This window comes from Numenius arquata, chromosome 9 (assembly GCF_964106895.1).
Source record: "Numenius arquata chromosome 9, bNumArq3.hap1.1, whole genome shotgun sequence".
NCBI lineage: Eukaryota > Metazoa > Chordata > Aves > Charadriiformes > Scolopacidae > Numenius > Numenius arquata.
The window spans coordinates 30282583-30306867 of NC_133584.1; the positions used below are offsets into that span (position 1 = coordinate 30282583).

At 39.3% G+C, this 24285-nt stretch overlaps 1 protein-coding gene across 2 annotated transcripts in view; it reads right to left on the reverse strand.

The window, feature by feature from the left end:
• Nucleotides 1-24285, reverse strand: part of SMAP1 (small ArfGAP 1) — a 105612-nt gene that overhangs the window by 70439 nt on the left and 10888 nt on the right. For both annotated transcript variants that reach the window (XM_074153850.1, XM_074153851.1), the window contains exons 2-4: nt 5062-5195; nt 4301-4386; nt 1225-1300 (exon numbers count right to left, since the gene is read on the reverse strand). In XM_074153850.1, the coding sequence (XP_074009951.1) occupies nt 1225-1300; nt 4301-4386; nt 5062-5195 (296 nt within the window). The remainder of the gene's footprint in view (nt 1-1224; nt 1301-4300; nt 4387-5061; nt 5196-24285) is intronic.

Here is a 24285-nt window from a genome sequence, read left to right on the forward strand (position 1 = left end):
TGGAGTCTATCCTTACCGCTACGACAGGTAAAGCGATTCATATTAGCCCACAATACGATAAGCAAAATCTGATTTCTCCTTCAAACATATTAAGGCAGCAGTGGACTATTACATTAGACACCTAGGTTCTCTGGAAAGATCCTGGGAGCCTTCTGAACTTTTTAAAGTAGTATAATTTTAAACAATTCTTCCTATTTTCTACTTTGGAATCAAAGTAAAGAAGGGTAACTGACTCAAACCACAGTTTGTATTTTACCTCTTAAGTGAATTAATTTTCCCCCTACTTCAACAATGCTTAATGAAATACACTGCTCTAGTTTCCAGGTTTTCTTTTTCGTTATACTTCTAAAATGAAACTACCATTCAAAGATCCATTTTCTCAGCTAGCAAAGACAGCATAAACTCCCACTCTTTATGACCACCCTTGCACCTGTTTCCCCATCAAAGTTCACTGCTGAGGCAGATAACGTACTAAGTTACATGTTAGGCCATACTTAAAAGGCCTAGGTATAGAGGAGTGAGTGTTTAAGCATACGTATACTTATAGAAAGAAAGATATATATAACTAGACTGTACGCACCAGAAATAGCCGTATCCAAAAACTCTTACAAGACTGTGAACTTCATTAAAGTGTGACATTTTCAAATTCACTTTGACAGAAAAGCACTCACCAACTTACTGTAGTAAATACACAGCTAGGTGACTAAACAGCTGGTTTGCCATACTCCCCATGTTTGTTTTCATGGTGCACCTTGCTGCAAACAACAGTTTAGAATTCATCAGAGCAATAAGACCCTCAGAAGAGGGGCCCAAAACACCCTAGGATTTCTCATAAAGGTATTACAGAGAGTGGGAGAAGACCGTCACCAGAAACAGTAATCCTATCTTATGCCTGTAACATGGAAAAATGTACTCAGAAAGGATGCAAAGTATGCTGTTGAAGAAATACCCATCACTGAAAGAGAAAAAACACAATATAAAAAGTCAGAAGCAAGCTATTTGTTGGATCATAACGCTCTGCTGTGATAAATGTAATAGACTGTGTGTTGAACTTACAGAACCTAGGAATAGCTTTCAAGAGATACAAAAGAAAGCATTTAGCTCTGTATCAAAAAGGTTTTGACTGTGAAAGACATTTTAACAGATGTACTGCTTTCTACATTTCTCTTATGTAGCTTTCAAAAAAGAAAAGTGACAGAATTCTTGGTGAAACTGTTTACTTACATTGAAGGCATTAGCAGCATTTTTATCATAATACTTCTTCTTTTCATACTTATCCCTGATGAAAAATTCCACAGCTCTGGAAGTAGTTGGTTTAAGGAAAATATGCATTCAGATGAATAGCAACATTAACCTAAAAAACTGACAGGTTATACAAATTAAAGAATTGCACCAGATTCTTGCTCCTTCTCATAGTTTTAGAACAACAGAACAAACTGATTTACAGAGAACACTGTCCAAAAAGAGCTTCTTTTTACTACAGAGGATTAATCAGTTTAATCTCTTAAAGAAACAATGTGAGAAAGATATACTAGAAGTAACTCAGTGTTCCACAGTTAGGACATTTTCACTCGATATTTATAAGCTAAAGGGCTGTAGTACTACAAATACTTGAACAAAGGTACTCATACATGGTAAATAACACAGTATAGCTTACCATCGTAAATTGGGAAAAAATACTTTCTCTTCACATTAAAGGTGAAATGTATATAACTGTTCTCTGATTTGTACAAATTGTATCATGCATCAAAAGCTGACTGTAAACAGTTTGCCGAGATCGGTAAGTCCTCCATGAGAGTCTCCTATTACGACAAATATATCGGTGGAAGGAAAAGAAACCTAAAACACTAGTGATAAAAATATGTAAAGGTGGAAATAGCAACAAGCATATTGATGTAGAATACCAGAAGGTGTTCTAAGTTTTGGTTGCTCAGGCTTTGGTGTTAGATATTTTATTTCTTTTGCACAAATATTTCCCTATTTTAGCAGTTTCTCAGAATGCACAGTTGATATTTCAGACAATTAGAAAGTTTTAATTCAGAAATTATTAACACAGAATCATAAGTATTTAAATTTCATATGGTTTAATTTTTCAGGATGCTATTACACTGGGATATTAAGTTGTGCATTTTGAAAAACACCGTTCATATCCCACTTCAACATGCATGAATTTTTGGACCATGCTTAAATTTCTCTAAATTAATAACCAACTGCGTTAACAAAAGAATTTAGAGCAACTTCAACAGATGCTAAAACTGTTTTAAGACGTGAGTAAAGTGAAGAAACAAAAAAAATTACTTCATCTATTCTTGGAAAAAAAACATTTTCAAAGAGGAAGCTAAAACTGACATACAAAAAACCATCAAGATGATCCTTAAAGTTAGTTTCTACACCAGAGCAACCCTGCCAAGTACGAGAATAATAAAAATGCCCAGAAAGGTCAGTCTTGTGATAAAGAAGCAGAAGTGACAAGGAACCTTTAGCAGGAGATCTTAGGCACATCCCACATACACATTTCTCCCGTGTCTCCATTCTACAACCTAAAAAGTAGAAATAAGTGTACTATAGTGCTACAGGAAGTTAAACACTAATACAGAATAACATACACAAAAGTGATCATTACATGCAAAGCATTTTCATAGTTCATGCAAAAGAATATTCAGAATACTGAGAACATCCACAACCAGGACACTAATGAGATACAATGCTGATTTTGTAGTGATACAAAGGGCAAAGAGAAAAGGCAAAAAAAACCCCATTACACAACTGCTTGTCATGAATGTCAAGTAGGTAAGTAGCTGCCAAAGTTATGAGGAAATTGAGAAAAACAGGAAGTGTTGGCATTGTCTCTCCTGGCACTGTATTTTTAAAAGAGAACACCTGCAATGAAATATATTCAGTTGACCAAGTCCACAACTTAGAAACTGACAACTGTTCAAAAGGCTATATAATTATTTCAAGGTATACAGTGTCAACAGAAGAATTATTTTGAAAGTCTAAAAATGAGACTTTTGGTCTAATCTGACAAGAGCAGCTTAGAGTAAAGCATTATTGCTTCTTCTGCAATAGAACCCGTGAATTCAAGTCAGCTGCAGTAAGAACAAAATATACATCTTCAAGATCCACTTTTAAGTAAGTTTCAAAGTATTTCAGTCTTATGGCTCAAATAAAGTTCTAGAATATTATAGCTGGAATACTACAGTGCTACCTGGTTCCAGTAACTTTTTTTCTTATGCGTATGTACGTTTAATTTAAAAGCTATTAGAAAATGAAGAAACATGTCTGTTTTGCTCAAGTGCATTTTATAATGAGAAGTCTAACCCTTCAAAAAAAAGTCTTCTGCGCATAACGTATCGAGCATAGTATCTAATAAGCAGAGGAACAAAAACTACTTTTGGATATAGACAGACAATATTCAGATCCAGTTACGACTAAGTCTGTTTATCAGCCTCCACAGCCTGCATCGTTATCAGGCTAAGAAAGCTGGGGAATGATTCAGTTCACTTATCAGTAGGTGTTTAGGGTCTCATATAGTTACAGTTCCAGTAAGATCAGGTGAAGTAAATCCTACCTGTGGAGTAACATCACTAAATCAGGAGCTAATACAAACCTAAATTAATAACATTATATGTTATCCTAAGGATTCAGATTTGAAACGGGCATTTTTTTGCAGAAAGCTGTTTATTGGCAGTAGACAATTTTTCTTCCAACCCTCCCCTTCTAGGTAAATGGTGATAACCACACACCAACAGTAGTGGTGGCAGCCAGGGAGGTTTGCTTTATTTAGATATTCCCATGCTAGTCATCTGTGCTTACAGCCTTCATACAATGCATAGATTTTAACTCAAAACAAAATTACAGAATACCTTACGTACATGAAGAAATCCATACTTTACTTGAGTAAGATCCAATGGCTTATTTTACTCTACCATTCAGCTCATTATTTCCTGTTCAAATGCTTCTAACTTCAGCTGGCAGTTACTCAAGATAAAGACAGAATATTCAAGAGCTGTCTAGTATCACTCTAACTTCTTACATACAGGGAATTTATGAAGTCACTTCTTCTGAAAGCAAAAATAAATGGGGCTTGCCCAATATCATTACAAAGTAGATTTGCTACAACTGAAATAATTTAAGCCTTTTCTGAACTGTTCCCAACTTCCACTATCATCTTTTTATTCAACACTATCAATGAAATAAATAAGGTGAGCTGCCAAACGTAGCATTACCTTGAAACAGTCATAACTTCTACCTCGTATTAAAAACCATTTCAATGTGAAAGCTAAAACAAAAAGGATACTGATCTGTTTGAGGTCTTCGGAAGTTCTCTGGGAGATTAGCTTCATAGAGTAGTCTTGCTTTAGTATTTCCCATTTCCTGCATGCACTAAAGAAAAGTGGAAGAAAACATTTAGTTCATGTCCATCAATACTTTAAATCCTGAAACAGCCAGAATGCTACTAGTGTGCTTAAATGACACTGCAGGTTTTTAACTTGGAGCTCTCTCTGCTGCTGTATGTCTTGGGAGATGATCCCATGGCACAGAAGGGCTACCTGACAAGACTTGCTGGACAAAAGCTACCGCCACAGATGCTGTTTAAAGTGTAAACTAACTCATCCGGTGAAAGACAGGCTTTCATCTCTCATGATAGCTCTTCAGACCGTGAGGAACAGGAGTAAGAAAATTTGTCTGGCAGCAGAAAGAGGCTTCAGACTGGAGCACACCCAGGGAAGTCAGTACTTGGTACACCAAAACAATGTAATCAAGAATCAGACAGATGGGTGAATACTGTCCTACTGTTCGCTACTGAAAAAGAAAAGGCTTACAAAACATTTTCTACAGCTGCAACACAGAAGCGGCTTTCAGAACTTTTCAAAGATAGCTAAACCAATTTCTAAAGTGAGTTTTCAGAATCTGTACTTCTACTGTAAGGAATTCAATCAAAGTAGTTCTTAGTGTGTTATAAAACATTTAAGCTGGGGCATCATTATAAACTCAAATCCTTTCAAAAGGATTCCTGGCAATCCCTCCAAGTAGAAAACATATTTTAAGATACTTTACCTGTATTTGCTCGGGTGTCCATTGGTCCAAGTTGACAGACTTGACCCTTGATATATGAACACCAAGATTTCGATGTATTCCAGCACATCTGATGCAAATAAAAACACCGGTGTTCCAAGAGGCCCATCTTGGACCTAAGGGGAATGGGTAAATGCATTAGTTATTTTCAAAATTCCATATACTGTGAAGACTTTCTTTGGCATATACTGACAACAAGAATAAACAAGTCTGAATGAAGGCTTACAGCTGCTTCTTTAGGATATCTATTACTTCTAACAATAGCCATTGATAGCAATTTTATTTATGGCTTTCTACTCCTAAGTAATGTCACATAATGTTTTGAGTTAGCTTTCTACTCCTAAGTAATTTTTGGCTTTCTACTCCTAAGCAATGTCACATAATGTTTTGAGTTAGCCAGATTAAGCTAGGAAGCCATATGTTGCGTCCACTGCATGTCCTCGCTCCCCGCACCCCCCCCCCCCAAAAAAAACTAAACCAAAAATACCCCAAAAAATCCCCACCAACCACCACAAAAAACCCAACCAAACAAACTTTATAAAGTTGGCTTACTAGTAACAAGATTTTGCTTACATCTTGAATAATCCTTATGGCTATGCATCAGATGCAACCATCAGCAGAAATCAGCAGAAGTTGCCCCTTTTTCTCCAATTAAAAACCACCTGAAGACATGCATCTGTACCTAACTTGAAGTTAAATGCAGGGCAATCTTATATTAATGCAACAAATCCTTTAATATCTGATATAGCATAGACTTTACAACAGTATCACACAAGCTCTCAGGGACTGGTTATACAGAAATTTGCAAAACCAACTGATGAAAATATCCGTGACTAAAATAGGTGGAAAACTGAAAACATTTGATACCTTGATTCCTAAACCATAGTATGAGTAGCCATTCTCAGCCCAATTAATTTTGTCACAGAATCAAGTTGATGTATGAGCCTTACTATTGTTTCTCAGCCATGCTGGCACATTGAGACAGACCTAAAGCATGCTGACTTGAAATCCCCCAGTGACATTTGGGATGCTTGACTTGAAGTTACTACACGGTCTAAAATTAAGCACTCTTACTTATATAATTTTATTGCAGCTCTCTATACCACCACCGCTAAAGGCACTGCTTTAAAGTCCATGGAGTTCTGAGCTCTAAGGAGTTCAGAGATTAGAAAATTAACCATCAAAAGCAAGAAGGTGCATTGAAGAGTTGGAACACATTTTGAGCAATTATTTTCCATCTTCATACGACTGATGTGCACCTAGATGACTCAGGCAACTGCAGCAGTTTGCATTTCAATATTAATATATTGTACAAACACTTTCCTGGGGCCTAAAAAAAAAAAGAGTATTATGCCTTCCTCTCCCGATCTTTAGCTTAGGACTGTGTCAGGTTGACCCCAGCCAAACACCCACAGAGTTGCTTGCTCACTCTCCTCTCCTGCAGGAGAGGAAGAAAACAGAAGGAAGGTGGGAAGACTTGTAGACTGAGATAACAACAATTTTAATAAGTGAAGTAAAAACTGCACACAGGCAAAGAAAAAAAAAAAAGGTAGAATTTCTTCACTGCTTCCCATCAGCAGGCAGGTGTCCAGCCACTTCCTAGGAAGCCAGGCCCCAGCACACACAACACTGGCTTTGGAAGACAACACCATAATGAAGAACGTCCCTTCTTCCCCCTCCTTTCCTTGAACATTTATTGATGAGCTCAATATCCTATAGAATGGTCAATTACAGCCAGCATCTGTCCCAGCTGTGTCTTCTCCCAATTTCTTGCCCACCCACCACCAGCCTACATCTGCAGGGGGGCAGAACAGAAAAAAGAAAAGCCCTGATAGTGTGTAGCACTGCTCAGCAATAGCCCACAACAGGGAAGCAGGAGAATTCAGTTAGACTCTGTTCTTTTGAATTGTTGTTTGGAAATCCCAAGACACATTAACAACTCCCTAGATTTGTCGCAAGAAGCCTTCTTCTATACTGGCTATATTTTGCATAGCCACCTCACTTTTAATTTGTCTTGTTCAAGATCTCAAAAGATCAGACCATCTGATATCCATTGCTTGACATTTAAGATCAAGATTATTACAATAACTGGCAGTTTTCAAAATAAGTGCTACCATCATAAAATTAGATTTCAGGGGTCAAGGGATCTAACAGTTACACATTGAAACTAATACATCATTTCCCACACGGCACTTCTACATTAACACTACTAACTGTCAGGTAAAAACGAACAATCAAGCTGTTTGCAATGTGTGTCTTAAATAGTTCAACAAGTAGGAACCTGTTGACCTGCCTTTTTGTTTTCTCCTATAAAACACTAGAGACTCAAAATACTCAGCCTGTCCTTACAGTCTGTGTAGATCTATAGTACAGTAAGATCCCACTCAAAATTTACACTACTTTAAGTTTTAGTGCTCCAGGATAGAGTTTTGCAGGTCATTTGCCTCAACTGAAATCAAGTTTCAGCTAAAGTGCACCCAAAGAAACTTGATCAAAGAAACTCCTTGGCCACTCCACTGTAAATAAAGTACCTTAGCTGATCCAACTGCTTAATGTAGTGCCAGGGTGGTTTACAAACAAAAAGGTAAGGCAAGGGCTTGTATGCTTATCTCCAGTTTTTCCCCCGAACTATCACCCAGGGATGCCCCTTCTGAAGTTTTGATTGGGTAACTATAGGGACAGGAAGTGTTTATCTATCGTGTCTATAAACTGTCCATATTTTTATCCTATAGGGTGTTTACACAACCACTATAAACGTTTTACCACACCAGAGTTCATATAACTCCACATTACACGAGTTTCCAATTCTTCAGGTTCTTCCTCAGGTATAATATGGTAGATGGGCAAGTTCTACATTAACGAGACAAGACCAGGATGAGGGTTTGACATGATTGAGGTCTATCTTAATAAATTAAGAGGGAGATTATTAACTTTGTAGTTTAATATTTTAACTTAAAATGTTGTTAACAAAAAGAAAGAGCATAACACAAACTGTGAATTAGTTGGTTTTCTCCTGGAAAAGAACAGTTTTGTATTTTCCCAGAAGATGAGATTTCATTAATTTGTACTTATTTCTGAAATAACTTAGGGAAATCAAATGTATTTAAACAGTAAAGTAACAAATTAAGGAGTGGAATAACAAACCTGAGGCCAGACAAAAACATTGAAGTGTAATCTCTGAATTTATTTCAGACTAATGACAATATGCAATATTAAACACTTCAAGTCAAAAGTGTTTCATACAATTAACACAAATCGATTATAGCCATAGTTTAGTAGTACACAAAAGAAGTTACAAAATAATGTTTTCTGTGTGGGCATCAAACCAGTTGTGCTTTACTAAGTCAAACAGTCAATTAAAGCTCAGTCTGCATGCCTTCCTGTGCAAGAAATGTTTAACAGTAATTTGGACTAATTCAGTAAACAATTTACAGTTACCCCAAACTCTGTATGAAGTTAGGATCCTTACTTCTGTACAGAGGAAAATATTTCTATTAAGTGCAAAATATCACAGGTTTCTTCTCCTTGGCTCCTCAAAGATACATTTGTTTTTTCTTTAGCAAAATTTACAAAAGTAACCCAGTTTCTCTACTGTATATATTTCGCTAGCCAGTGAAGAAAACAGAAACCTAGATGTTAAGAATCTTGATGACTGCTATTTCATGCCATTTAAAACACCTTTACGTGTCAGTAGTAATGCTTTCTTACCTATCAGGAACTGCAGCGCAACTCCGATCAGCCAATATTAACATGAAATACTGATTGACATAAATTTTAACACAACGGTAATTTTATTCTTTTGAAAGCCACTCGAATACAAGCTTTTTACTAGAAGAGCTGAACTGCACTTCAGCAGCTTGCTGCACCACTACCAATGCACCACTCCGACACAAAAATACACTTCAATTAGTTTCTCCAGTCATTTAAGATACAGATAACTGCTTAAAAAATATTTTCAGCCTCTTTCAACTTTTGCTGAAGTTAATTTAAGGAAGAGCGCCATAGGACTTGTCCTGCCTTAAAAATGACCAATGTTTATACCAGCCTATATACTACTATAGTATGAAGTCCCTGAAATGAAGCCTGAATGAACCAAGGAAAAAACTTAAGCAATCATAAACCATAATGCTGCTTCCAAGATGAGAATCTAATCTTATTTTTCCTTCAATCTAAACCTTTCTTTTCTATAGTTGTCTGCTGATTAGACTTAAATTTCCTCTTCAGTTCTTAGTAGTTAGTTAGGTAACATCAGCTGTGAAGGTGTGTGCTATTTTCCAGAGAAACATCAAGACAAGATTTTGAAAGCATTAGGTCATTCTTGTGAACACCATCCTTAGGACAGTCTGCCATCAACAATTTAAGTAACCCACAAATAACTAAACCTGAATAAAACCCCACAAGATTTATTGTGCGCATTTAGTCTCACTGGCAACTGTAATTCAGTTACCTTCATAAAAAGCAGTGATTAAGTTTTAATTTTAAATTTAAACACAGCAGAATTACAAACTTCTTGTAAGAGCTAAATGGAAAGATGGATTTGAGCTGTTGCATGGCTTCACAGAAATTAATTTGGAGTCTTGGCTACTACATGTTAAATGGAGAATACCAAGTGACACTGCTGTACTGGGCCTGGCTGGGATGGAGCTAACTTCCTTCATAGCAGCCCATGTGGAGCTGTGCTGTGGATTTGTGGCTAAAACACTAATTCTTTGGCTATGGCTGGAGACTGTTAGTATAGTGTCAAGGCTTTGTCTTCCACCCCCACACAGTAGACAGGGGGTGGGCAAGAGGCCAGGAGGGGACACAGCCAGGGACAGCTGACCCCAACTGACCAAAGGGACATCCCAAACCATATGACATTGTGCTCAGCAACAAAAGCTAGGGGAAAGAAAGAGAACAACGGGGGATATTTGTGGTTATGGTATCTGCCTTTCCAAACAACCATTACACATGCTGAACTCTGTTTTCCAGGATGTAGCTGGACATCTCCCTTTCCTTATTAAACTGTCACGATCTTGAGCCACAAGTCTTTCCACCTTCCTTCTTTCTCCCATTCCATAGGGAAAGGAAGCATATGAGAGAATGGGTGGGTGTTAGCTCCTCAGCAGGGTCAGCCCACCACACTCACTACTACATTAGTTTGCATTCAGGAATTGTATACCAAGTTTTGAATAGAAACTAGAATTCAATTAGATGCACAGAAACAGCACTAATTGTGACATATTCAGAGTATCTAAGGAGTTCTTTATTAGACACTATCTAGACTCTAGGAATGAAAGAAATATGTAGCCACAAGACATGACACTCCCTGGTATGTCTTCAAGTTTTTATAATTGCTAGATAACTTGTGAATTTAAGAAACAACCTGAAGAGAGGTTTTTTCCCCAGTTGCAGTAGATTTCCATGCCAGTATGGTTACTGTACAGAATAACATTCTCCCTACTTGCAGAAGTATCTACAGCTACTAAAAAACTAAAGAACATTTCAAAAACTGACTTCTACAGTTTAAAACTTAAGTAAAAGAGCTTGACAGTAATTTACATAATTTTAGACATGTCTTCACATAAGTTGATTTCAAGCCAATTTTTAAATTGTTGAAACAGTTATCCATCTTCAGATGGCATTCTTTTATTGGAAAAAGGTACATCAAAGTGTGAATTTTGTGAAAACAGCATCACTTTTACATATTCTCTGGTGAGGTGAAAGCTCTTCTCCCAACTTATTTCAAAAGCTTTCACACTTCCCTTCAGGTTATCATTTTTTAATGATATATTTCTCCTCCATATTATTTAAACTGGACTAGTGAGTACCTTGCACATACACTATGTGTGTGCCTATACTCCCATATATCCCTTTCTTCCACGTGCCCATAACTAATTCAGTTAGGACCACAAGTTCTACTCCATTATATCAGAAAGCTGGTTGAAGCAGCTGCAATAAGCATTCCCAGCATTGCTGACACAGCCTGCTCATGGAATTAGAGTCGATGAAACCACTGTTTTGTGGGTACAGGTGATATAGATCTCCAGGCAAGAATAAGGACAGGAATGGTAATGCTGAAGCTGGTATTGTGCCTTACAAAAGGAAACGTAAGACAAACCACATTAGATTTTAGAAGTCTAAGGTTTAAGTTTTATTCCAAAATGTCGAGTTTTATTTGTGTTAGCGGATGCATAGGCCTGTATCATATACAAGAAACAAGGCTTACAAGATACTGATCACATAAAAATGCTGAAGGAAAAATGCTTTTACATGCATTACAAAAAACAAGGAAGCCTCAACTGTGTATTAATCAAAGCGGTCAATACAGTGAGAAACATTGGTTTAGCTCTCATTTTAATTAGCCTTTATAAAAATACTGCTTTAAACCTCTCAGTTAACATTCCATCCCCTACTCAGCATAAAGAACTTAGTGAGAAAGGCTATATGCTACCAGACAAGACTGGGCAGGAACAGATGTACCTCCCACACAAAGAAGTTTAAGGAAAAAAAAAATAAAGAAAAAAGGAAGAAAAGTAGCAGAGACCAGAACAAACTAAAGAGAGGAATGTCGCAGTTTAGGCTGAATTGGCCTATGATGGCGACCGATGCTCCCCCCCACTTCTCACTCCAAAAGGAGAGATAAAGAGGTTTATGAGTTCAGAAAGAACTAAACTACTTTAATGAAACAGTAATAATAAAATTAAAAAGGAAATAATAAAATAGATACAATATATACAAAACCGTATCAAGCTCCCAGGAGGACGTCACCAGCAGGCACTGGGGAAGTCACAGACTGGACTCAGCGATGGATGGGAACTGGGTTCCAGCTCTGGAGTCAGGAACACATGGATTGGGATCAAAGGCAGATGAACAGAGTCCCCTTCAGACGTTGGTCATTGAAGAAAGAGGGCTGACCCTTTGATCCCTCAGTTTTTATACTGAGCATGGGGCAGATGAGATGGAATACCCCAGTTGGTCAGGTTTGGGTCACCTCTCCTGTCCCCTCCTCCCCACAGGTGGGACCCCTCTATGCTTTTCTGCTTCTGACCCTCCAACGGGGCAAATAACGAAATCGGCTGGCCTTGGTTGTTACAGCAATAAGGATAAGTGAGAACCTCTCTGCATACGTTCCTTGGCATGGAGCACAAACATTGGTCTTCTCACTCTAAAAGCAAACAGTTTTCTCCACAATATGCTGTTAATTTCAGAGAGTTAGCAGAGGCCGAGCTAAGATGTAAAATTACTGAACAGAGAGTTGATTCTGTTTTACCTCAAACCAGGACAAGGAAAGAGGAAACAAAAGTATTGGGATATGACAGAACTGGGAGATGTCCAAAACGGAGCAAGTGTAGTCATATCTGCAATAATGTTATAGAGAAATGACAATGGTTGCCTCCCTTACCACAGCAATTCAGAGTCTCCTTCCTTCACCAGCCCACTGTCATCTGCTGAGCTTACTGGACCTGCAGGTTAACACCAACACAGTTCTGCCACTGCAAAACAGGGGCTGCCCGCTTTAATAAACATCCCAACTCACAGGGAGCACACAGAGGTCAGAGCTGGGGTAAAAAGAGCAAGGACACAGCCCTTCAATGTTATATTTGGTGCCAAAGGGAAAGGTGACTGTTCTACATCCCAGCAAACTACTTCAAAACCTTTATACTACATGCATAAGAACAGTTAGCTAGGAGTCTAATACGTTTGAAACAAAGTTTTCAATGAAGAAACACGTTGAGGCTAAGTTTAAATAAGGTTTTGAGTTACAGAGGCACATACAAACCAATTTAGTTTTCACTTTACATTCTCGCAGTTACCAATTAGCAATTCCACGGGGAGGGAAGCCACGTACCACACACACCAGAGCACCGATTGCTTTGCACCTCAGGATAGTCTGCTGCAAACTCACCTTGGGCCAACATCTTCAAAGACTTCTGAGAGACTACAATTCTTCCTTTTACTCAACTGCACCCTGCCTGCCACTTAACCATAAAGCAGTTAGTTTAATTCTCTTCTGTTTCTCCAAATTATGCTGCTGGTTGATAGACTTTATTTGCCAAATAACTGGCTCCATCTTGTGGAATAAAGAATTAACTGCAAGAAAATCTACACCTCTCTTCTGACTCATCCTGACTGGTTGCCAGCCAGTTCCTATTACTTTTTGGACAAAAGACTTATCAAAAAGCCTCAGTGTTTGCATTAGTACGAGCAAGCCCACGCAGTGCTCACTGGCTCTGCATCAGTCCCCACCCAACTCATACTACACAAGCATCTGCTACTCGAGACTTCAATCATCAATGAGTATTTTCCAGAAACATCTGTAATTTCTCCAGGCTGAGATACAGATAAAGAACACAAACAGAAGACAAGCATTCTTATACAGCAGACACAGAGAAAAGAAGAAAAATAGCAAGCAGCAGTTGCATTTTGTGTAATCCAACACAAGAAGAGCTAAGTAACACAAAACAGTCCCTCCTCCAGTGTGTACCCAAGGAAGAACAAAAGAACAAGGCAGAACTATAGTGACTCTTCCAAGTTTCCCTCCTTGAACTGTAACACACTAGAGACAGGGATTAAGTCAAGGTGATACTAGAATACAGTTACTGCCATCCATTTTCAGTCTACTCCTGCTGCTTCAAAGACCATCTCTTACTAACTTCATTGGAGGCCACTTAGCTCTCCTCCCAAAAGGTACAATCACACCCACCATCTCCAACAACGATTTTTGATTCACAGACTCTGAGGAAAAAATACAAGAACACACACTCCCCACAACCCAAAAAGCTTAATTGCAATGTTAATTATGTCCACTGAATCAGTCTCATCTTCAAAACAGTAGTAAGAAGCCAGGAAGAAATACATATCAGACTTTGTGAATTAAAGAACAAATTCTCTTAGAAAGAATATGCAAGATCTGCAAGATCTTTTAAAGATCTTGAAACATAGAAGACTATGCAAGAACCATAGTACAAGAACCTTTATTCTCAAATAAAATGTTCTTCAAGGTCGTTGAACCTTTAGTCTTTTGGGACTAATGATATGGGACTATTTACCTGTCCCTTGATCCACTGAATTAGTTTCTTACTAAGCAGAATAAATAGCTTGAAACACGTTCTTGTGTCACATCTACTCCTTCTCATTAAGCTTGACGTCTTTTCCTCTATGGTAGACGAGGCTTCCTTGTTTTACCTCCATATACAAAGACTAGGAACACCATGCAAGTGCAGTCTTTACATGCTTTTCAGATATCAAAGAGTAAGTATATAACAAAATATATGTTTTATATAAAGGCAACAAAAGGCCATGGCTTAAACATATCTATAGTCTTTGGAAGTCTCACAGCTGGCTTAGTAAGGCTGTGTTTTGATAGTCAAGACCAGAATTTGAGAATTTAATGTTTGCTATATTACAAAAAGGCTGTGGGGAGTTCAAGCAAGAGGGGATGTTTCAGTAGTTTTAAATAAAACCAAACTTAACAGCATAAAGTTGCAGTGGAGGCAGACAATTCAAGCAACTAAACACACTGTTCCAGAGCCCAGCTTGGTAACAGCCAAGATCTGCGTGGTTCAAGGTTTATTGCAAGAACAGCGGGAAGACAAGCCTTAGAAGCATCACTTGGCTATTTTTAGTCAGTGTCTGGTAAGTGATACGGAATTTCAGGGACAGAATTCCCCCAAGTTTGTCTTTTCTATCCGGATAACCATTTTTCATGAAAGTCAACAATAAATCTATTAAGCTCATTCCTACCGGTAACTCCAATGGGGCTGTGCAGAAGTACTCTGAATGAAACTCTTCCCCTGCACAGCCTGCCCCACCTCTAGAAGTCAGAGAAAAATGTTATCAACCAGTTTCAATTATTCCTTCAGGTTACTGATCCATTTGCTTCAATAGCACTGATAATTGTTAAAAATGTTTCAAAAAATTAAGACAGCTTCCCTATTAAGACAGCCGTTGAAGGGCTGTATAAAGTTTTAACTATAATGGAAGTACAGTGACATAAACGTACTTTCACTTCTATGTTTAAGCCACAAAATTAAACGGCTGGCTTGATAAGTACTTAAATTCTGGAAATATCAAAAACCTTGGACGGGAAACTAAGTTAGGAATATGAAAAAAATGCAGATTGCGAATCAGAAGATCGGTTAGTTACACCTGTTGGAGATACACAGGTAATGTGTATCCATTCTCTAAGCAATCCTGCTTCAGCAGGGGAGTTGGACTAGATGATCTATATGGTCCCTTCCAACTCTAAAAAAATTCAGTGAAATTCAGTGAAATGTCAGGACGTTCATTCCTGAGATGAACAGCCTTTTGCTCATGCTAAATGGCTACTAGGTAAGAAATCTCCTACAGTGACAAAGTGAAAGGATTAAAAGTTTTTTGGCCTTATTAGCAAACAACCAGTTAAAAAAAAAATAAATCTGAGTTTTGACTGAATAAGACTGTGAGAAGATAAGTTTATTTTTCAAAAATTGAAAAAATCGTTTAACCAATGATGCAAATTCTAAATTGTTAAACAAAGAACTTACATAGTTAATAGCTCTTCAAATAAAGTAATATTAAGAGAAAAGGAGATCAAGAATGGGGATTTGTTCCCCAATATGTGACCAAGGCTTTTATTAATCTTATTTCTAAGATGACAAGATTTAAATAAAACACCTTCCTCATTAAAACACCTCTTTTTAATGCAAATATCAGTTTAACTCAGTCTTTTGTACAGAAACTTCCTTTAAAATAATTTTCCAAAGTTTGTATGTCCGAATTGCAAGTATTTCACACCGGTTTTCTCCAAGCGTCCTAACAGTGCCCAGGCAAGCAGAATCCTAACCAGCTACTGCACTGTCAGAGAGCAGGTCCTGACCCTTGGCTGGCAACCACACCTGCCACACTCATGCTTGCTTACCCAGAGCACGTGTACGCATATATAGAGAGCATATGCAGAGTATATGGACACTGGCACAGCACTCCCATCAGCCTTGTTGGATGCTAGCCTGCTGTAGGCACACCCTTTGGAAAGTAATGTCACTGCCCTAAGAATCCGAGATGTCAGAGGTGCCAACCCTGGCACATTCAATAAGCTAACAATTTCAGAAGTCAAATTTCAATTTGGCAAAGGAGCAGTGCTCTAATTTTACCCTGACTCTTCACTCGTAAAGAGAAAGATTGCTTGTGTCAGAGTTCAACCTGCAAGAATAAGCTGTGCAAGCTGTCATCTCCCGTTAGAAGCATTTGGTACTTTCTAAAAGGACAAGGTTACGCAGCATATTACAGTATTAGTAGGAAGCTTCTGAAGCTGGTCTTGACTGCAATTTTTCCCTTGTCTGCAAGGAACTGCTAAAAGGCTTACTGATTTAAGTGTAAAATTTATATTCCTTTTATAAGCAGAAATAAAAGAGAAGTTGGAGAACGGTGAGCTCTAACAAAATGTTTTCATAAGGTGATAGCTAAGCATTAAGTAAAAGCATCACTGCAAAGAAAAAAAAAAAGTAAAGCTATGCTACTCTGTTGGGATGTAGCAAGAGCCCTCCCTGCACAGCCAGGCAGGGAATGAAGGTTGTGTAAGCATCTGCTGCAAAAACATCTGCAGCCAGCAACTGGAGTTCTTCCTTTAACCGTGACAAAAACCTCAGAAATAAGATTGTTTGCAAGATGGGTTTATAATGTAGCCTGTTTACCATAAATAAGAATAAAAGGCTACCTCTATCTACCAGACTACACATCTAGTAATTGCATCAATCAGCTTTCCTTTAGCATTTTCACTTAAATGGTAGAAGAAGCTGCTTAAGTAAACACTCCCCTGAACTACACAACCTCTGCACAGCCCTCAGTGACTCTGGAGATGCTCTCCCTTGGACATTCTGTATTCCAAAGCAGGTAAATGCACCTCCACGACTTCTCCTGTATGAACTTCTCCCAAGTGAATAATAATGACAGGACCAGAGGAAATGGTGTAAAGTTGTGGCAGGGGAGGATTAGATTAGATATTAGGAAGAATTACTTTACTGAGAGGGTGGTCAGGCACTGGAACAGCCTGCCCAGGGAGGTGGTGGAGTCACCATCCCTGAAGGTATTTAAGAAACACATAGACATGGCACTTCAGGGCATGCTCTAGTGCCTGAGATGGTTGGCTTGTGTCTGTTTGTGGGTGGGTGTGGTGTGTGGTTGTGGGTGTTTGTTTTGTGTGGGTTTTGTTTTTGTTGTTGGTTTTGGTTGTTTGTTTTTTTTTTTTTTGTGGTTGGACTCAATGATCTCAAAGGTCCCTTCCAACTAAGAAGATTCTGTGATTCTGTAACTTATGTTTGAAAAAGACACAGAGAGAAACCTGAAATCCAAGTCTTTAGATAAAAAGCAGAGTGCCAGATTTCAAGCTCTGGACTGAAGAAACACACTGAAAACATATATAAAGACTGGCCAGATAGCTTCTTGTACCAAGCTTCTCTGCTATAGTGGTTTGTGCTGGCATGGAGTTTTTCTTCATAGCAGCCCATATGTCACTATGTTTTCAATCTGTGACCAAAACAGTGTTGTCAATACAAAAATGCTTTAGCTATTGTCCAGCATGGCTTGCACAGCAAAGCCCTTTCTGATTCTCACACCGCTCCACCAGTGAGTAGGCTGGGGGTGGGCAGGAAGCTGGAAGGGGACACAGCCAGGACAGTTGACCCCACTTGACCAAAGGGACATCTCATACCATACAATGTTGTGCTTAGCAATAAAAGCTGGGGGAAGGAGGAGGAAAGGGGCGGGGGAACACATTCAGAGTTATGGCACTTGTCTTCCCAATTAACCATTACACATGATGGTGTATGATGAATCATGCTTTCCTGGAGATGGCTGAACACCTGCCTGTCAATGGGAAGCAGGGAATGAATTCGTTGTTTTGCTTTACCTATTAAAATTGTCTTTATCTCAATCCATGCATTTTCTCACCCTTCCGATTCCCTCCCCTGCCCCAGTGGTGGGGAGGACAAAGCAAGTGGCTGTGTGGTGCTTACCTGCTTACTGGGATTAACCCACATCCATGTTCTCTGCAGAGACTTACCTCCTTTTCTCTCCTACATACTGTCTTCCCTCACTTCCTCTGTGGGTTAAATAAACGAGACTAAGTAGATTTTACCCTTCTTATCTACAGAGAGCCCATCTGCCCACCTCCAAACACTACTATACTGCAGTTCTCAGGCACAGGAACAACCTACCATGTAAATGCAGCTCCATTCTTGGGTGATCCCCGAGTTTTACTGTAGCAATATTAAGCTTCAGAGCAGTACTTGCTGTGGACCTCAGGTTATTAGCTTAATGGAAGACCATGGGAAAGAACAGGCTGAAAAGGACAGACAAAAATCAAGCCTTTCCCCTACTTTAAACTCCAGTGGCATGGACGCAAATCCTTTCCACGCATCCCCAGGACTCGCATGCCAGCCTAGCTACACCCCCAATACCATACTCCCCCAAAGTCTCAGCAAACAGCTCAGAGCTTAGAATGCTGCAACACCCATCCTCATAGCTGGGTTTGGGCCAATCCATAAAACACAAGGTATATGTGCTCTGTGAGATGTTTAACACCTGCTCTTTAAAAGATACAGCTACTGTATTTCCTCAGACAGTGAATAAGAACTATAAATTAATTGAGGTGTGAATGGACACCCTGAGGTCATTTAGGATAACTTGATGCTTGAAACAAGATTTAATTAGACCAGGCTGCTCAGGGCTTTGTTCAGTTGTCTTGAACACCTTTAAGGTATGTTCCACCACCTGTCTGAGTATAACTTGGTCCAGTATTTGACCACTTCACGGTTAAAAAACCCCCAAACTTCTTTATATCCACTCAGAATGTATCATGTCACACAAGGCTGAAATGTGCTTTGAATTTTAATAAAGGTATCTTCTTGCTTCCTAGAACTATGGTGGTCTCCTCTGAGATGACATTAAATTAAATCTAGTTCAAATTAACACAATTAAGCATTCTAGCATGACAGACAATCAACACTGAGACATCGTGTCATATCAGCTACATGCGGCTGGGAAAGGAAGAAACAAATTTATTTAAGTAGTGTTCTTCACAGTTGTTTTAACTAGATTTGTGTTACACAAAAAGCCCACTACGCTCCTTTTTTTTTTGAAAGTTATTTTTCCAAAATGATTGCTCCCTTCTGTAGTCATAAGAAAAGAAGTTGTGGCTGTACAATATTTTTCCTCAAAGTATCATTTTCTTCAGAAGCTAGGAAGAGAAACTGAATACAATACCAAAGTACTCAGCCTCATTTAGTCTGGAATACAGAAGAATTTTAAGTTTTCAGAGTGGAATTAAGATTTTTTTGAGAAGTACCAATTCTCAAAATGTACTCCCAAAAGTTTACAGGATCCTCTAGGATGTGATCTTGTATCTGTTATATTTTTTAAAGTCGTATTTACGACCAAACACTTAATAGAATCTTTTTGCTGTATAAACATATTTTTGGAGTAGCCTTTTTAAACAGGAACTCCACAAACACCCAAACCCCATGGAAATTGCAGTGAACAAGACAAGCGGGAAGGGGCATTTAGCCTCACTTCTCTCAGAGGCTGTTTGCTACGGGCTGCAGAATACTCAGAAAAGTGAACTAAGGCTTCACAATCTTTATTAAGGGGAATGATAATTACTTTTTACTTAGAGCACACAAGAAACCCTCAGCAGTTGTGGTGGGTTAATTTTGGCTGGCCACCACATGCCCACCAAGGGGGAGAAGGTAAGATGAAAAAACTCGTGTCAAGATAAAAGCAGTTTAATAAAAAAAGCAAAGGCCTTGCGCCAAAGCAAAAGAAAAAGATGTATTCTCTACTTCATATCAGCAGGCAACGTCTAGCCACATCCTGGGAAGCAGGGCCTCCGTACACATAGCGGCTGCAGCAGAAGACAAACACCTTGACAACAAATGCCCATCCACTTCCCTTTCTTTTAGCTGCTATTGCTGTGCACATGATACCCTATAGAGTATCATTTGGTCAGTTTGGGTCAGCTGTCCTAGCTATGTCCCCTCCCAACCTCTTGCCCACCCCCAGACTAGTGACCTTTGCGGGGAGGTTGGAGAGACGGCCTTGATGCTGTGGGAACACTGCTCAGCAACAGCCAGAACACTGGTGTGTTACCAACACCTTCCCAGCTACAGACACAAAGCATGGGACTAGGAGGGCTGCTATGGGGAAGTTAACTCCATCCCAGCCAGACCCAATACAGCAGTTCAGTACATTTAAAGTTGAGAATAACCCACCTAAGTCTCACTTGGCAGTGAGAATAAAGACCAAAAAGCCTACACTCAACACGTTATTGGCAAGCGCCTTCGGTTTAAGGACTGCTTAGGAGGGGAGCTCAAATGCACAGCACATTTCTGCTGAAGCTGTAAAGAGCGAACATTAAGCATGACATTTTCCATGTTTGAAGAAAGGGATGTTTTTGCCATCATCTACAGATAACAGGCAACTGAACAAATATACCCTAGGTACATAACCTAATGGGAAAATCAGTCCCTATTCTTAAAAGCATTGTTGCTTATTGATACGCTGGTTGTTTCTAGAAATTGTCACGAATGGCAAATTTAAACCCAAATGACTTGAGCACACATTATCAGAAGCCTATTTAAAATGATCACTCAGTCCCAGTTGCCACTCACTGCCACATTTTGAATCCACCTGCAAGTTCAACTGCATTCAAAAACAGTAGGTTACACACACTGAATCACATCTATCTTCTTTTGCAGAAATTCCTATAGGACTACTACTGCCTGTAATCCTACTAATGAAGTCCTGTACTATGAAGCTTTATCCATTTTCATTCAAGTCTTACCTGAAATAAAAGCTCTCAAAACCAGAAGCAGTTTAGAGAAGAGTTACTGCTTTATTTGATTTTGGATGCTAGGTGGAAATCCACAAGTCTAGCACACCTTATGGGGGATATTCACCCATTATTTATACACAAAATATTCTCATTATTCTGCCTATCTAATCCATAACTCCACCTAGGCTTATATATTCATTAGGATGACCCAATAGCTTTTTTTGCACAGTGTTGGCATGAGTTCCTCGGTGGTCATTTGGGTAGGGATACCCTTCCTCACATTATCCTTTTAAGGTATTGAGTCATCTCAGGACAGCAAAAGTTTACTGTAAGTTTGCCAGCTTCTTGAGGATGATAAGGATATTCCTTTAAGTAGCCACAGCTGTGTCCTAATTGGTATTGGAGTACGTACTTTGACATATGAGAGAACCTTGAAGTGATTAACTACTTCCAGCTGTCTCCCCATTATCACTATCAGCTTGGTGACTGACTATATTCTCACAGAGCAAGAAGCTCAGTAGTTATTTTCTCACACAGTAAGAAAGTTAGTAGGAAGCAAACAACATTTTAGTTAGCATGTGGTTATAAACAAAGCAGAGGCCTGTCTTTGGTAACACAAGCATTTCAGTAAAATTGCATTACAGATTCTTGTTCCCTCCTCCTTAAAAAGGAGGTAGTACACAAGACAGGTATGGCCAAACATGGAATAGGATATTTCTTTTCTCATCCATGCAAGAAGGACGGTTTCCTACTCCTTGTCAGCATATTCATTTTCTTACACAAAATCAGGACCAGGCATAGCTTTGAGAAACAGAACTGCTCTTTTACCAATCACAGCTGCAAAGTTAGTTGCTTGGCAATGTTGCCTCTAAGCATCACACACTGCTGTCCACAGCTGTGCTCCAACAGGCACTGAGCTACAATCTTTTTCCTCTGTGATCTACTGGAAGTAAATAACTTTCCTCAAGAGAGGGGAGGCAACTGACAGTCTAGGTTTACCGAGACAGGCAGTACATTGACCTGTGCAGTTTTCACTTCCCCCATAAAACTTGTCATCATCTTCATAAGCTACAGAATTAGCCACTTTCCATATCCACAGCTACCACAGACTTGCAGCAGTAGGATGTTCTCTGAAGGTCCAGGTTCTTCAGACAGTGACCCCATATGTGTGAGTCAACATAGTCAGAATGCGGGAACAACCACAAAACCACAGATGAAATGCAAAGGGTGAATTTGATCTCGATACCTCATGAACCAGGGCATCTCCAAAGCAGCACACAGGTGGAGGCACGCAAGAGGGAACAGAGGCACCACAGAGCTCAGTCCTTGACAGAGAGCATTACTGAACCTGCTCTTCTCGCCTGTATACCAGGGATTCAATCTGCTGTAGTTCACCACTGTGCTTTGGTATTTCCAACAGCAAGGAAGGAATCTCAAGCATGTTTGATAGGGTGCCTCTGGGTCTACCACAGGCCTATGTTATCTAAACACAGATGTTCTACTTGTCAAGCACACAAGACTAAACAATGATTAGTATGATACATGTGTTTTTCTACACCTCAGCTGCATGAGCATGTTTACAATCCTCCTCATCAATGTTCTGTTATTTTCCCACACCAGAACACAAAAGCACCTAGCTCCTCTGGATCTACTCAGATGTATTTTGGATAAGGTAGAAACAAAGCAGGAACGCAGTTTCTCCAGATGGGGTCAAGTATCATAATGCCAAGCAGGAACTCCATGACAGATATATATGTCTGAGTGTATACACTATCACCTACTGGAAAGCAACAAGCAATCAAGACCAGAAAGTAAAAGATAAATAAGGGTTAGTGTTTTTTCATGTAATCAGAGTCTATTGTAAACGAAGATGAATATGAAACAGGTATCCATTCTTTCACAAAGAAAATGGAAGTTTTGTGTAAATGGCTTTTTGTGAAGCAATTAAAGAGAAAAATGTAGAAAGAGTAACAAGCTCCAGCTCTCAGCAGACATTAATCAGATAAGAGGTCAAAATAGGAAGAGAACAGGAACCTGCAGTAGTTTGTTTTGCCCCAGTCTTCCAGAAGACATCATTTGTAGTCATAACACAGAGCTCCAACCAGCAGTTTTAAGATACAGGGAGATTTCATAGAATCATAGAATCATTCAGGTTGGAAAAGACCCTTGGGATCATCAAGTCTAACCATCAACCCTACCCTACAAAGTTTTCCCCTACACCATATCCCCCAACACCACATCTAAACGACTCTTAAACACATTCAGGGATGGTGACTCAACCACCTCCCTGGGCAGCCTGTTCCAGTGTCTGACCACTCTTTCTGTGAAGAATCGTTTCCTAATGTCCAGTCTAAACCTACCCTGTTGCAGCTTGAAGCCGTTCCCTCTTGTTCTATCGCTAATTACCTGTGAGAAGAGACCAGCACCAACCTCTCTACAATGTCCTTTCAAGTAGCTGTAGAGAGTGATGAGGTCTCCCCTCAGCCTCCTCTTCCTCAAACTGAACAGTCCCAGCTCCTTCAATCGCTCTTCATATGATTTATTCTCCAGGCAATATTGTCTCTTTCTGACACAAGAGACTCCAGTTCTAAGCAACTTTATACCAGCTCTACAAGGCAGTTTAAGTTGTGAAGGTATTCTCCCAGCTAGATAGACAGCATTTCAGTCAAAAGACACCACTAACCTTTCTACGTAGCCCCCTCAATTCCTACTTGCTTCAAATGGCCAAGTTTTGTCCTTTTTACCTCTGGATGCACAAACTACAAGAAGATTTCTGTATCAGCTATTTTAAGAAAAGTCAAGACTATACTACAGTTTGTATTTACTGCCGTTTAATCACTTTCCTTTCTCACAAAGGACCTCAACTTTACACAAAGAATCTACTTTTTATCTATGTAGGCAGGTGCTTGCACTGGAAAAACAAAAACTGAGGTGGTATCTGCACTGGGACTCCATACCAGCTCACAAGTGATACAACAACTGAATTGGATCTGAAGTAGCTGAGATTAGAAGGGACCCATGAAGATCATATAGTCCAAACCCCTTCCTCAGAGCAAACTACAGCACGTTGCTTAGAGCTGCTCCCAGACAGGTTTTGAGTATCTCCAGGGATGGAGACTCCACAGGCTCTCTGGGTAACCTGCTCCAATATTCAACCTCTCCTAGAGGAAAAAAAAAAGTTTATTCTTATGTTTCAGTGGAATTCAGTGGAATTTCTTGTGTTTCAGTGGAATTTCTTGTGTTTCAATGTGTTCATTACCACTTGGTCCCATCACTGGATACCACAGACAAGTCTACCTCTGTGATTTTTCTCCCTGTCACCAGGTATTTATACACATTGATAAGATCACCCCAACAACCTTCCCTCATCCAGGCTAAACAATCCCAGCTCTCTCCCCCTCTCCTTCTGTGTCAGA